Below are 16,616 nucleotides of genomic sequence, written 5' to 3'. Positions count from 1 at the left end.
AAAGTCTTCAGACTTCTCCTTTCTTTGAATTTTTGAGCTTATCACCAACACCATCCAAGTTAGCATTTACTAATTCTTTAATTGCTTTGCTTTGAGTATGTTGGTTCATTTGCCACATTCAAACAGAAAATTCCTTTAGAGACTATACAGTTTAATTTTTAAATCCTCCACCGCATGTTACATTTAGTTGGCATTCAATGATTATTTGATAATTAAACTAAATAAAGATACAGAAAATATGCATAAAATGGCAATCTTACCCCAAAGCAACTTTCATCAGCCCCTCTCAAAACTAATTACCCTTATAAGCATCATAACTAAACCATGCGATTTAGGCAGGCCCAACGTGTACTGTGCCTGTGTGACATCAATAAAGACATTACTAGATTACCATATTACTTTGTGCTTGATCACTGTCTTCTTCCTTAGTTGAAGAGTTCAAAAGGGGAAAACTACAAACATTAATCCATTATAATATTATATTACCCTCCTCATTTCATTTAAAAAATAAAAGAAAAATAAAAAATAAAATAAAGATATTACCCCCTGAAAGATTTGTTACTCACTGAAATAGAGCATGAAAATTAAGAAAAATAATCAATTAGTAGTAAGAAGCTTCAGGTCAGACATTTGAAAACTACACTGAAAACCACCTTTGCTTCTCCCCCACCCTGCTGGATGTCATCAAAGTTCTGAGTAAGATGAGGCCTAGTTAGGATGTCATGTGGGTGGGGATTTACCCACCTTCACCGGAAAAGCAGTGGGATACAGGTTTTACTTGTTCTGGTCAAGCCTCCCCTCCCCCCCACAATAATTAAGGCTTTAGATATGTAATCAGTCCTTCCCTATCAAAGTAAAACAAATGAGAAAAGAATAATTCAAGTACAGAATCCTTTTTGGATTATAGTTCACTTAGATATAAACTATTTGAGTAAGGTTTCTACTTTTGGAAGACTGAGAAACTTAGTTAATAAAGCCTCTATTTCTCTTCTAAAAGTAAAATTCTTAATCCAATTTCAATGGTGATTGCCTTAGTTTCCCTAGTCAATGAATTTAAGATCATTAACACTGTATTAACACTAAAGTAAACTTAAATTAACAAGTGTTAATCATGTCTTAACAACTAGCCAATTCTAGTGGACTGAAATTAAGTCAATTTACAACCTGCTCTCCTGTGATGCAACAATGGTTAATACAGGTGTTTCCACTTCATACATGAGCCACGAAAAGAGAATTCACCCTGTAATTCACATTATACCTACAATGTTTGAGGGTCTGAATCAAAAGGGAGTGTAGCTGTAGGGCGGGGGAGGGAGTTATTCAGGTGTAGGGGGGTGGAATCATGGTAAATCACAGCCCTAAACCTATTTAAAAGGATGGGAAATGTTCCTGGGGAACGGAACAAGGTTTTACAAGCTGAGAGTAAAACAAGCATCTCAAATTTAAGGGAAAAAAGTAATTTTTTAAAAACTGCCTTTCAACGGTTACAAACCTTTCAATGGTTTGTTTTCACCTGGTGTTTCTGAGCGTCCAGTTAGTCTATTCTCTGACCGGAAGCCTTTGGGCCAATCTATTGACACGTGGCCTGAAGAGGATTCTAGATTAGACGCCCTCCTTTAGCCACGCCCACACGCCAACCCTCGCGAGGAATGGGAAGCGCGCGAGCCTGCGCTCACCCCTCAGCCCTGGGGCCTCTGCTTAACCTCCATAGCGCGTCTCCTAGCCTTAGACGCTGGCTAGGTTTCCACACAGCCCTATCAAATAAAATGGACAGAACTCAAACAGAATCAGAGAATGAGAGGTGTCGATGTTTCTTTTAATTTAGGTCAATGGCAGTTCTTCTAGGGTCCTTTGAAAGGAGATACTCCCCAACCAGGGACCCAACCATGCCCACAGGGCGAACTCCAGAGGAAAGGGTTCCGTTCCTTTGGGATCACAACTGGGCTTGGTGTGGGGAAGACCTTGAAGTTCAATTCTTTATTATCCTATGCCCACCATACGAAAGGCATTTAAGCCTTCAGCATGCTCCACAAAATCTAACACAACTCCTAAAGCCTATGGGGCGACTGGCTAATTTCAAATTTACAGTGAAATGACGAAGAAGGGAGTCACCCAATCCCATCTGCTCAACCTCAGTACTAAACGGAGTTTTGAGGGGCTCCCCAGTGACTCTGCTTCCCGCATCTTCCCTCACACGCACACAGCAAACTCCACAAGTTTCCTCAGCTGTCGGGGAACAAAGTCCTTACTTGGTCACTGTCATACTCTCACATACTTGAGATGGGGATCCTCCCCTCCAAGGGCCACCAGCACAAGAAGAGACTCCCTAACTTTCCACTACTGTCCTCCCCTAGGGGCCAGGCTCTGATTCCAAGCTACCAGACCAAGTTAACTGGACTCCAATCAGCAGGAGATCCCCAAGCCAGCCTGGCCAATCGTGGCCGGTGAGCCAAAACGACTAAACGTGACGTCAGAAACGATTAAATTGGCGCGTCACCTAGACGTCAGCCTCGCGCCTCTCGGACGTCCCGTCCCGGGAGCAAAACTCCGGCGACTTTGGGCCCCGCCCAGTAAGAGCGGAGGGCGGCCAATGAGGGCGGTTCTGAAGGGAACGGGGCCAATAAGATGAGACCGGGGCGGGGCGCGGGGCCGGAGGGTGGGGCGGGTGGCGGCGGTGGCAGGCTGAGGTCTGGCTGCGCGCAGTATATGACAGTACGTCAGCAGCGGGATGGCCGTAGCTGTGGCGGCGGCTGCAGAAGCCCGAGCAGCCGCGGCCGCAGTGGAGGCTAAAGCCCTAGCGGCGTCGGCGGCGGCACCCCGGGGAGTTTAAGATGGCGGCAGGGGGGGCAGCGGGCCTGCAGGAGGAGCAACGCTACGGACTGTCGTGCGGGCGGTTGGGGCAGGACAACATCACAGTACTGCATGTGAAACTCACCGAGACGGCGATCCGGGCGCTCGAGACGTACCAGAGTCACAAGGTGAGTGGGCAAACCGGCCGGCTGGGCAGACTCAGGGAGGCAGAGGGCACTCCTCATCGCCCGGCCGTGCCTCCCGGCGTCCGGGGACCCGGCGCGGAGCCAGCGGAGCCCTGGCTCGCCGCTGCTGCCGTCAGCGCCCGAGGCGGCAGGGCAGGGCCGGGCAGGGTCGCTGACGCCGCGGTCCCGGCCGGGCCGCCGGGGTGTGAGGAGGCGGGCGGGCGGGCGGGCGGCCCCTGGTGGCGGGGCCGAGGCAGCCGCAGCCCTGGCTTGGCTGCGCCGCCGCTGCGGGACTTTCCGACGGCGCCCGCGGATTTCCTGGCTGGTTCGGTCCCAAGGACGGAGAGGCCCCGGGAAGAGAAGTGAGATGAGCACGCTGCCCTCGGCTGAGGCGAGGGCGAGCGCGCAGTGTGCGGGTAGAGAACTAGGGGGGACCCGCGGACACAACGTGTCCGCGTTTTCCGAGTGACATATAGGTACCGTGGACCCCCAGAGACGGGACACAGGTGCTCCTCGTATGGGGTGGGACACACCGTGTACTGCCAGGGACTTGGGGACACAGGCGCCCCGCGTACGAGGGGGACATACTGTACTCGCAGGGGTGAGGGCTCACTCGCTTCGCGTACGGCGGGGCAGGGGGGACGTTGGGACTCCGCGTATGGAGGCGGCGCACACCGTGTACTGGCAAAGGCTGGGACACAGGCCCTTCGCGTTAAGGAGGAGCGGGGCACACTGCATTCCCTGGGGCTCGAGGACACAGGCGCTTCGCTTTCCAGAGACGCACAGCGTCCTGGGCAGACACAGAGCAACACATCGTTCGGGAGAGAGACACCCGAAGACTCAACACACTTAGCGCTCACCCGGGAGCAAGATATCCACCTAGGGAGAGGAGGTTCGCAGACGCTCAGCAGACCCGAAAGACGCAGCGCGTCTCGCACCCACTCGCACACACAGGGAAGGAGCCTGAAGGTGGGGGGGAGGATACGGTGTATCCCCGACAGGGCTCCCCCCACACACCCCGCGTTCCGGAGAGAAACCCATAGACACACACATATCTAAAGTACAGAGAAGCTCAGATAGACACATATACACCGCAACTCGAGTGCAATCCAGGAACGCTTTCACGTTAAAAGCAGTTGGGCGGGGGGCGCTAAGAAGAGACTCGGCAATGAGGGTGCTCGGGGAAACCGTTTATGGACTGTGTGTGGAAGAGCGAGACGGGAATGGACACATTGCATGAGGGAGGGATATGCCATATGGGGGAACCGGTAACCTTTTATTCCAAGAGGAGAGAGCAAGTTAGAGGGAGAAGTAACCCACAGGGCATCCTGATAAATAGCCCAGTCCATACCAAGGAACACGCTCATAAACTAGAGGGGCACCCAGACACAGGCTCCCAGTTACTCAGATAAGAGTGGAGAAAAGAATTAACATCTGTTGAGCTCCCACTAGTGACAGGCACTTGAAATGCATAGAGGGAAGGCACCGGACCCAGGCAGAGCAGCAGGAGAGCTGTGAATCCTTGGTTCAATCGGAGGTGTTCAGAAAGGCCCCCCACGTAAGTGTGCACACTTTGGGTAGTATGTGAACTCACATGATAGGGTACATGTAAACAGCAGTAGAAACTCAGAGAGATTATTATCAGGAATGCACTCACAGAATTGGGTGGACACATGGGTGGACACACCAGGATGCATATGTTACCAACCAGAGAAACATATGGTGAAAAACACTCACAGACTTTGTGTGGTGGGGTAGGAGGGCATAAGGGAGGAGTTCATGCACAGGGAGAAAGGTACCTTCCTACACAATGAAATCCCAGGGAGAAAGCCTCAAGTATGGCTGGGAGGTCAGTATACACCCAGCAATAGGGATGTAGAGAGAGATGAGAAATGCAAGACTGCATGTGCCAGCTACTCCCAGACAGGTGCACCAGCACCAGCATGGAGTGGGAGGCCCATATGGGGGAAGCCAGATATGCAGGCAGAGGGACAGGCAGATAGTGGAGAGAAACTCAGCCCTGCAAGATGAAGAGATAAGTTTGCCTGTTACAAGGGAAGGACGTGGGAAGGAATGACAGTGGGGAGAAGGTAGGTCAGGGGATGTGAAGAGAAAACACACAGAGGCCCAGAGAGAAAGAAGTCAGCAGGAGGAAGCCAGCCCCCAGTCAGAAACAGACCAGGGAGCAGAGAAAGACTGACACACAGTGGATGGGGAGAGGCATCTCTGGGGACAGCAGGTCAGCCAGCTACCTTGGGGAAACAACAGGCAAACTGCAGATGATTACAGCGATACTGACAGTGTACACTTGTTAGGGTAGGGTGGGGTGGGATGAGGAGGCCCACTTGGGAAAGGGAGAGGGTAGTGTCTAGGGAAGATTAAGTGACAGATGCCCCCAATGCCCACTGATCTACATGATCACTTGGGCTCAATAAAGGGGTGCTCTTTGTTTTCCTACCTTTGTGTGGCCTTCATTTCTGCCTCCTACACTGTATCTAGTGTTTTCATGCTTGGGATTAAGGTTAGAGTGCTCTGAAAGCCCCTACATTTATATACCAGCGTCTTCTAGGAGACAGAAGATGAAAAATTCTTTCTCTCCCAACCCACCACTTAGTACTTTCTAAATTTTTTTTTTAATTTTACTTTTTTAGTTAAAGATACCAAAGTCAATGTCTTTGTTTGTTCCGGACTGCTTCTGTTGCCTATTAATATCATTACTGTCTTTTTCCATCTCTGTGCCTGCATATTAATGGGTCTGGTCCATCTACACAGAGGCAGCAAAGGGAAAGGGGGAAGACTTTTTTCAAAGTGTAGAGCCAGGTACCTTGTATTAGTCCTAGGATTTCTTTTCTGCTAAAACTGGTGGTAGAGGGTTGGGGATAAGATGACTTGGCCTTAACTAGTTCCTGGCCTCAGGCCTCACTGTCACTTCAGCCACGGAAACACTTTTTAAGGGGTTTAGAAAAGCAAGCAGGAATTGAGGTGAAACTGTCAACCTCAGTTGGATGAAAAGTAGAAAGGACTAAAGCAATAACAGACCTTTCAAGTATCTGTATATACCGTTGGTACTTACTGCAGGATCCTCCTGAGTGTTCAGCTAAGCCTCCCGCAGATGTGTCCTCAGTGCCCCTCCTTCTGGCTCAGCCACACCAGGACTCCCCCATGGGCACTGTAACGGTTGCCAGCAGTAGGAATCTGGCTGAGCTTTTATCCTCCCGTAAAAGACTGTTTATTTGGTCTTTTTCACCTTCCATCACTATCAGAAGTAGGGCTCATGACTTTATATTGTAGATGTTGTTTAGGACTATGTTAGCATATGTTGGCTAATTGGGAAGAAGTTTCTGGTGGTCAAGCCTGTTCTCTCTGGAGAAAAAGTGGCTTTAATTTCTCACAAAACTGCCTCTACCAATCCTGTCCTCATATAGAAGGGTGCTTGATGATTATTATTCCTCTTCTAATGACTTTCTAAGAGCCAGATATTTCGACAAGCATTAATTGAGGCATTCTCTGATGCCTGAATTAAGCATCAGAGAATTCTTTTTTTGTCCAGATTATTTTATCCATTGGATTTACTTTTCTAAATTAATCCGTTTTACCTAAGGCTTCAAAGAAGTGAATTTAGGGATTGTAGGAAGCTATGATTTAGGCAGAATAGAGAAGTTCTTTAGATACAATTGAGTAAATATACTGAGCTATTAGGATTCAAGGAAACAGAACCCTAATGAAAATTCTGAGATCTTGGTTTTTTCAAATCATGATTACTCACTGTTCAAAAGACAAATAAACCTAATTGGCCATCATTATTCAGCTTTCTTTTCAGAGAAGAGATCAGGGAACCTTTCTAAATAGGCAGGGGAACATGGTGAGTCTAGGAATGGGAATTATAGTTGGATTAAATACCTCCTAAAAGTTGTTTTCCACTAACTTTGAATGCAGAAAGTTTCAAATTCATTATATATAAAGCATTAGCTAGGAAGTTATTTTCATGATTTACAGAAAAATTTAGGTATGCTAATACAGATATTTAGGATATTAAGCCTTTCTAATGTAAATTATTTCAAATAAGGGGATAAGTTACTAAATAAAATCACAAATTACAACTTTATAGTCATTCTAAATTGGTTTCTATGGTTGTCTGGTCTACATACGCTCTACATATGTTAAATGAGCATATATTACTGTGATTGCATATTTCTTCCAAATGTAAAACTATATTTTAAATTCCAATATTTAAAAATATATTTTGGCTAATTTCCTCAGTAATATAGCTGGGTTTATTTTGACATTTGAATAATTCATTTGTATATCAAAATTCTTTTTTTTTTTTTTTGAGACAGAGTCTCGCTCTGTTGCCCAGGCTAGAGTGCTGTGGCGTCAGCCTAGCTCACAGCAACCTCAAACTCCTGAGCTCAAGCAGTCCTTCTGCCTTAGCCTCCCGAGAAGCTGGGACTACAGGCATGCACCACCATGCCTGGCTAATTGTTTTCTATATATTTTTAGTTGTCTGGTTAATTTCTATTTTTTAATAGAGACGCGGTCTCACTCTTGCTCAGGCTGGTCTCAAACTCCTGACCTCGAGCGATCCTCCTGCTTCGGCCTCCCAGAGTGCTAGGATTGCAGGCATGAGCCACCATGCCTGGCCTGTATATTAAAATTCTTATTTACCAAAATATTTTCAGATTTTGTCATTGCTGAATCTGCCAATTTAGTTTTTTTCTTTTTATGTTTTTTTCTCAGTTTTTTTTTGTGCCAATTTAGTTTTTAAAAAATGTTTACTCAAAGTTTCAAAGGTGGTGGCTCAAATAATATTACCATGTTTACCCAACTGTTACATAAAAAGTCTTGCATAGTTGTGTTTGGGGCAGGGACTCATTTTCTGTCCCTAAAGATCAGAAAGCAGATGCCTGTAAGTAGGATTCTGTTAACACATTGTCTTGTCAACTCTACTGGCTTGAAATAAACTTTCCGGCCTTGATTAGTGTCTTCTAGGAAAATGATAGTGTTTTTAAAATTTGTACAAATATACTTCCATTTAGTTTTACATGAAGAACTCAGTCTCTCTGTGTTAACAGATATTATTACTTCCAATCAAAGCATAAGGTCTTATTTAAGCCTCCAAAGTTACTGTCCTTCATAGTAGCTCTCATAAATGTGAGATCTTTTTTTAATCACTGATTCCACAGTTCATGGGATAAGTGATTTCCTCACTTTAGCATTTCTACCAGGTGAACTTTTCAGTGTTTGATTCATTATGGTTTAAGACACAGGAAAGACTCATACTCCGCTTTTTTTGTATCTTTTCCTTCTTCTGCCTGCCCCTAAACAATTTTGTGTGTGTGTTTTCAATAATCTGCTTATCAGTACAGAAGACCGTGTTCTTTTTAAGCCACCACTTGAGCATCCAGATCTACCAGCACAGCACTGCCACCACAGTTGGACATATTTATTAAGTAAAACAATGAGGTTTGCTTTAGCAGGTTCTATTTGTTCCACTTTAAAAATGTAGCTAGGTTTAATTTAAATAATGTAATCTTATTGACTTTTTTAACTTAGACCCATCTTCAATTTGCACTTGATTTTAGAATGCTTTTTATCAAATAAAGTCAAATTTTTGCCCGTGCTGCAGTGTTTGAAAAGTTTATTCAAATGCTCAGTTGCTGAGAAAAGTAGTAGCCAGATTGCCTAAAAAGATAGACAGGGAACCTTGGCACCAGAATTGGGAGGAGAAAGAAAGAACATATGTGAAGGATTGGAACTTGTTCAAGAAAAGAATTTAAAAGGAAAGGGGCGTAGAATTCTTGGAATGATTTACAGGAAAGCTTACCAAGGACAATCACCAGATTCAGCCTTTCCATTTGCACTTGTAAAAAAATTACCGAAGCTGTGTTCATAGGGCTTTTTAGGTAATTGGTGATAAAGCCTGCAGAGAGAAGAAAATGAGAATTTAAGCTAAACTAAGGCTGGGTCATTTTTATCAACTTGTGGTGACCCTTTTCTCTGGACACAGAGAAGCTCGGGAGCTTGGCCCGTGAGGCCAGCCAGATTGGGCCAAATATATTTCGAGTGTTTGAGAAGATATCTCTAAAATGTGACATTATGGGCATTGCTGCGTTTGAGATGAGCTAAGTTTTATAATAAAGAAAACAGCATGTATGTATCCCCACATTTGACTGTCCCGCGTACCTCAGCTCCATACAACATTTCCTATGGCTTATGTAAAAAATCTAGAAAAGCAGGTCTAGAGTAGAATATAATAAATTGATGGCCATGTCTCCACAGCCAAATTAAAGCTGAAAAACATGGCATAACTCGGGTCAGATGAACCAGGGAGGATTGCTTTCTTTTTCTTTTATTTTTTCTCCCCTCCTTTCCTTCCTTCCTTCCTTTTTTCCTTCCTCCCTGTGTATCTACCTATAATTTCTATGATGGCATTATGGCTTTTGAGAGCCATGTTAAATCTTCAGGAAGAACTAGTTTAAGGGTTTCCACTAATAACTTGCCAGCAAAGGCCAAACCTAGCATTTCCATGGCTGGCAGTTTAATATGGGATATAAGAAAAGACAATCTTATTAATTAAGCTGTAAGTCCCCCAAAGATTCATGAATTAAATTTGCATCTTGAGTTGACCTCTATAGTCAGGGCATTTAGCTACTAGTTTCACAGTAAAAAGATTGTTAGACTAATGGCATGAGTTTCTTTTCTTCTTGGGGATCATATATGTTACTGATCTAAAAAAGATCCTTGGGTATTAAAGGATTTTAGGAAGATTTTTAACAGACTAGATGGAGACCACAACTCCAGGAGAGGGAATGGCACAGATAAGAAAAGAACACTGGGACAAAAGCTAGTGCAGGCTTGGAGAATTGCCATAAAGACCCCGTTCTGCTTAACCTGGAGTGCAGGAGAAAAATATAGTTGGGTTTAAGAGAGGAAAAGCAAGTTGGAACAAGATGATTACCTTACTGAGAAATTTGTCTTTTATTCTGTCAACACTGGCTAGAAATTTGAGGGTATTTGAGCTATGTTTTAGGATTATTCTGGCCTTAGTGTGCAGGGTGATTACAATGTGAATCTGAAAGGAAGTAGACAAATTAGGAAGAATTATGTGGTCCAGGCCAGAAATGATTGGGATCTACACTATTTGTGAGATACTAGGGATGAATAGAATCTATAGGATTTAATAGTAGATTTTAAGGGAGGAAGATTGAATTGAGGTTTCTAGCCATTGGCCCTAGGAGGGGTACCCTTAATAGAAAAAGGGAAATTGGAAGCAGTTGGAAGAGTTGGGTGAAGCTGGGGGAGATAAACATGATGAATAGCATTTTGGTGAACATTTACTCAATCTTTTGATTGGTAATCAAGAGACTCAGGTTTGGTTAGATGTTTTGTATTTGGGAAGTATATTTGGGAGTTTGAGGCAGACGGATATATAGAACAATGCTATATTGCTTATGTGTTTTATATAAACTCTTCCATTTGAATGAAAATTTTGGAGATTGTTGATGTTTCAGAGGAAGTTGAAATTGGAAGAAAATTTGGTTTTGAGCAGGGCTTTTTAAATTTTGTTTGTATTTTCATAGACTTCCTTTATTGAATAACCTCTAAATTGCACTTAAGGCCATCATAGAGCACTGATAGTATGAAAATTTAACTTTATTTTAGCGTGAAAATCAGACCTTCTGTGGTTCTGTCCCTAGTATTTATTGAAACGTAAGTAACTCTATATGTACAGTGTGCCTGGATTTATGTCTCAAGTTTTATTTTGAAATAGCATAATTCCTAAAGGTCTTGAAAGGATCAGTGTTTTTTCACTTCTTCCAGATTACCTCCATTTCTGCTTTGGTGTTTTGATGCCCTTATTTCTTTTTGCCTTGGCAGTTCCTTATGAAAAACAAAACAAGAATCATGAGTATGTAAAGCTTTTGTTATACATACACATCGTAATGGATGATAGTGCTTGGTTCATGATCCCTGGAGGTAACCTTGGCTGAAAGACTTTTCCACTGAATAGCTATATTCAAGGGTGGAACCAGGCTTGAACTTTCTTAGATTCACTGAGATACTTTAGGATCTAAATAAGCTTATCTGGAAACTTAAGTGTTAGCATAGTTTAAGATAACATTTACTTAGTATTGCTGCGTTTGGCTCCATTATTAGAAATCATGATGCTTCACAGGACCAGAAAAAAGTGTTCAGGTAGTAAAAATTCACTGGAGTATCTTATGTTTTTTTCCTTTAATAAAAGGTTAAGAGGCAGGAGTCAGAGTTAAAATTACCAAATATTCATTTGTCCACTCAGTAAATATTTAGTCATCTTCTGACATGTGCCAGGTATAGAACTAGGCATTGGGGATACAAAGCTGAATAAGTCCTGGATGGTCCCTGCCAAGAAAGCACTTGTCATTTAGTAGAAGCAGGCAAATGTGAAAAAATAAATGTAATAAAGTCTGTATTCAAGGGGTACACCAAAAGAGAAAGGGCTGCGTTTGAGGACCTGAGAAGTAGCGCTTTCTTCACTCACCATCCTCCACTCAGCCCACTGTTTCTGCTATACTTCTGAGATTATACTGACAAGGTACCCTGTTGCCAAATCTGATGGTCATCTCTGTTTCTCTCTTACCAGCCGTCAGCCGTTATTCCATTCTGTTGACCACTTCTTCCTATAAGAAACACTTTCCTGATTTTCTTCCTACTTCCCGGCCCATTCTTTCTCAGTCTCCTTTGCTTACTATCCTCTGCTTGACTGGCCTCTGAATGTTGGAGATCCTGGCTCCCTTCTCTTTATCTATTCACTCTCCCTAGGTGAGTTTATCCAGTCCCATGGATTTAAATGCCATCTGTGTGTTAATGATTCTCAAATATTTATCTTCAGATCTGTCCTTTTCTCCAACTCCAGGCACTTATTTTTAGCATATCATCTCCTCATCAAAGTTTAGTACATATCTCAAACTTTATATATCCAAACATAACTCTTGATTTCACTCCTTAAATCTATACCCACTTCAGTGTTCCCCATCTCTGTAAGTGGCAGCATTCTCCACCAGTTGCCTAGAAATTGACTAGTAACCCTTGATTTGTCTCCTCTTTTTTTGACATATTTGATCCATCAGTAGGTTCTGTCAGTCTTCAAAATATCTGAACTCTAACCCCAACCAATACCACTATTCCTGCCTAAGCTACCATCATCTCTCTTCAAGACCACTGCCATGGACTCCCAGCTGGCCTCCAAGTTTCTACTCTTCCCCAGTAATCCATTTCACACAGCAGCCAGAGTGATCTTTTTAAAACATTAAGTATGATCATGTAGTTTCCTAGTTTCAAGCCCTCTAATGGCTCCCTTTGTAAAAAGGAGATGCCACATTTGATCAATTTCTATTTTTTTAACAAAAATCTCCATCTTCCAACCAAAGCTGATTTTACCACTTGCCTTTATACTTCTGTTCTAGAGATCATGATCTCAGGGAACAAATCTTTATTTGCGTTTACAGTCAGATTTGACATGTAAGGTTATTATACAATTGTGAGGCTCACATTAAGCTCTTGGGAAAAAATGGTGAGTTATGTTTCAAGTGTTGTTGATTTTTAAGGATGTTTCATAGTAACTAACTTTTTGGTTGATTATTCAGTTTAGATTTTTGTCTTCCATATTCCTTTAAGAGCTATTTGAAATTGTAAGATTTAAGACAGCAGTATTTTTTTTTTAATTTGGCCAGTATCAAATAGACACAATTTTCTACAAGCTATCTTTCAAAACAAGGATTGTGTTAAATACATTAGGTTTTTGGTAATCTCTTTTATATTTCACTCTTTTCTGTGCTTTAATGGCTAGAAAGAAATTATTCTTTACTTCATATGCTCTTTAATCTGATGCTTTCAGATCTGCAGAAAAGGAGTTTCTCCTACATTTAAGGTTGGATTGACTCACAAAGCAAAATGCTAGATTGGTTTTGGGAAGCATAACGACTCTCTTTTTGGCATCTAATGAAAGGTTTGAGGCAAAGAAGGAGGTACCATTTATTAAAGTAGTTTTGGATTATCTTTAAATTTCACATCATGTATCGTTCTAAGCATATTATCAGCTTTTGGCAAGAGCTGAGTATATTTGATTTCTTCAGGATCAACTGTCTGATTTCCTGTGTTATTTCCTGCTTTAGCTCCTATTTTCTTCTTTCTTTCTCCCTGCCTAGATTTTTATTACAGTGGTTAAAATATAAGTATTAGATAGCCTAGATTCTCTATCAGGTGATGTTATAAAGAACAAAGAATAAAATGACTCTTTAAATATAAAATCATAACCACAAGTTCTTAAATGGTATAGTGCCTCTTTTAGGAAAGAAAGACGATCTATTTTATACAAGTTGCATCCCAGGGAAAATCATATCTACCTTTTACAATTTGCTTGCACAAGTGAAAGCAAATTCTTCAATTGTCTGATACTTTCCTTAAGCCATAGTGTAAAACCAAAAAAGTGATTTGCTATCAGTTTTTAATGCTCTGGCTTTCAGATGTTTCAAATTTTGTATAACTATTGTTGGAGATGGGAGGAAAAGGCTAGCCATGTAAAATGGTGAATAATAGCACAGTTCTTAAGGCAAGGCAGTGGTGGATAAGAGCGTAGTTCTTACAAGTATTATTAGGTTTGAGTCTCATGTCACTTATAAGGTGTAGCCTTAGGTAATACATAGGACTTACCTGAGAAATGAGAATAATAGTAGCTACCCTACAAGGGTATTTCTGAGAATTCTCAGAGGTATCAATAAAAACGGTTATTAGTGCCTGACACCTTTTAAGGACTCAGATAACTGGCTAGCTATAACTGTTTCTGAAAACAATCCTACCTAGTCACTTGAACCATCACCATTTGTTTTGTGCAAAGTTGCAAAATTGTATTTGACTTAGGAATTTTATTTTTGCAATATCTTTATTGTGGCTTATAATGTAGCTTTACATACCCAGGTAAATACCTAGCGTTTAATAAATGCTTTTTGGTTGATTTTAAACAATTCAAGAATAATTCAAAAGTAAACTTTGAGTTAACTCAAAGTTCCATGATGAGTTTAAAAGGGAAGCTAAAGGTGTTACAAATCCACCTCTAATATTAGAAAATAAAGCAGGAAAGATCTGTATGATCTCTATGATGTTCCTTAGAGAAGTCGTTTTTTTGTAGGCCCAGAATGTTATTTCTTATGTTTGTACATTCACAAAACTGATGATGTTTGATTAGGTAAAAGTAACCATTGATTTAATTTGTTTACATGGATAAGCAAATATATAAATAATCAAGAAACGGTTATAAACTACCTTTATAGGGTAAATAGCTTTCTTTTATTCAACTCCAGAGAAACATGAACTGTGCTCCATCCACTCTAAAGGAATCATATCAGAAATTGTATTATTTAGGAAAATTAATATTACTTAGTAAAATAACCTAGTAAATTATATATTACTTTTATATGCTGTGAGGAATAGTCCCTGGAAATAAGTGGACATAGATCTCTTTGATCTTAGAGCAATTTTTGTTGCAGTAAAATTGGCTTGTAATTGCAGACATCAAGAGTGCAACCAAATTTGTAAGTATTTTAGTATTGCCTACATTTCTATGCTTAGGAATGCCCTATATTTCATAAGAGTTATACAGGGCAAATTCAAGGAGCTCTAAAAACAGTGCAACTACTAAGAGTTTAACAGAATCTTTTGACCACAAACTCACTTTTATCAGGTTGTTGAAATATTTGTCAGTAGGAATTTCCCTAGCCAGTTCCAATCTGCCATTGTGTTTTTTGGCTGGATGTAGATACCAGATCACTGTCTTGTAGGTCAAATGCTGTTCAGTAAACCCTAGAGTAACTTGATTTTCAAAAGAGCTACTTGGTACAACTATTTAATTAAAGCTAAAAGCAAAAGTTGAAGCCCTACTGAAACTCATTTCTAATGGGAATGTACTTAGTAAATTTTTAAAAATAAAATGTGTTAAGGTAATGTTTATGCAATTAAACTTAGGCTAAAAAACATTTCACCCAGAAATGAATCCACACGTTGACAGCCAACTTATTTTCAACAAAGGCACCAAGAACATACATTGGGGAAGGACATCTCTTCAATAAATGGTTCTGGGAAAACTGGGTAGCCATAAGCAGAAAAATGAAACTGGACCCCATCTCTCCTAATATACAAAAACTAAATCAAAGACTTGAAACTATGAAACTACTAGAAGAAAACATTGGGGAAACACTCTGGGACATTGATCTGGGCAAAGATTTCTTGAGTAAGACCTCAAAAATACAGGTAACCAAAGCAAAAATGGACAGGTGGAATCACTTCAAGCTAAAAAGCTTCTGCATAGCAAAAGAAACAACAAAATGAAGAGGCAGCCCTCAGAATGGGGGAAATATTTGCAAACTACCCAAATTGACAAAAAATATATGTGTGTGTGTGTGTGTGTGTGTGTGTGTGTGTGTGTGTGTGTATCAACTCAATAAAAAAATAATCTGATTTTTAAAATGGACATAAGATCTGAACAGACATTTCCCAAAAGAAGACATACAAATGGCCAACACGTATCTGAAAAAATGCTCAATAGCCCAATATCAGTAATCATCAGAGAACTACAAATCAAAACTACAATGAGATATCGTCTTACCCCAGTTAAAAGGGCTTTTATCCAAAAAACAGGCAATAACAAATGCTGGTGAGGATGCAGAGAAAGAGGAAGCCTCATTAAATGTAAATTGGTGTAACCACTGTGGAGAAGAGTATGGAAGTTCCTCAGAAAACTAAAAATAGAGCTACCATATGATCCAGCAATCCCACTTCTGGGTATATATCCAAAAGAGATGAAATCAGTATATCAAAGAGATACCTGTACTCCAGTGTTTATTGCAGCACTATTCACAATGGCCAAGATATGGAATCAACCTAAGTGTCCAACAACAGATCAATGGATAAAGAAAATGTAATACATATACACAATGGAATGTTATTCAGCCATAAATAATAAAAATTCTGTCATTTGCAATGACATGGATGGAATTGGAGGGCATTATGTTAAGTGAGATACGCCAAGCACAGAAAGACAAATATCTCATGTTCTCACTCATATGTGGGAGCTAAAAAAATTGAACTCATGGAGATAGAGAGTAGAAGGATGGTTATTAGAGGCTGGGAAGAGTAGTGGGGAGGAGGTGATAAAGTGGGATGGTTAATGGGTACAAAAATATAGTTAGATAGAATGAATAAAATCTAGTATTCAATAGCACAATAGGGTGACTATAGTTAACAATAATTTATTGTATATTTTTAAATAAAAGAGTGGAATTGCAATGTTCCTAACAAATGATAAATTCTTAATGTGATGGATAGCCCAATTACCATGATTTGATCATTACACATTATATGCCTGTATTAAAACATCACCTGTGCTCTAAATATATGCAACTATTATGTACCCATAATAATTAACAAATTAATTTGAAAAACAAAAAAACACATTTAGGCAAAAAACTAAAATGCTTGAGACATTTGCTTATAATGGTATTGACTTTTAAAACTTATTTTTCCTGGTAGCTATCCTGTTAACACAGTGGTCAAATACATAAGTGGTGTAGAGTACTACCTGTGGCATTTTTAAAAACATTCAAGAGC

At 41.0% G+C, this 16,616-nt stretch overlaps 1 protein-coding gene across 2 annotated transcripts in view; it reads left to right on the top strand.

Moving 5' to 3' along the window:
- Positions 1–2,481: 2,481 nt before the first annotated feature.
- The window catches only part of ELL2 (elongation factor for RNA polymerase II 2), a 78,589-nt gene continuing 64,454 nt past the window's right edge, over positions 2,482–16,616 (top strand). The window contains exon 1 of one of the 2 annotated variants that reach the window (XM_045566571.1): positions 2,482–2,978. In XM_045566571.1, the coding sequence (XP_045422527.1) occupies positions 2,832–2,978 (147 nt within the window). In that variant the 5' untranslated portion in view covers positions 2,482–2,831. The remainder of the gene's footprint in view (positions 2,979–16,616) is intronic. The other variant, XR_006738687.1, reaches the window with a different exon arrangement.

Source organism: Lemur catta, chromosome 12 (assembly GCF_020740605.2).
Source record: "Lemur catta isolate mLemCat1 chromosome 12, mLemCat1.pri, whole genome shotgun sequence".
NCBI classification, from domain to species: domain Eukaryota; kingdom Metazoa; phylum Chordata; class Mammalia; order Primates; family Lemuridae; genus Lemur; species Lemur catta.
Note: the sequence above shows the minus strand (reverse complement) of the source record. Positions and strands in the feature narration are given on the sequence as shown.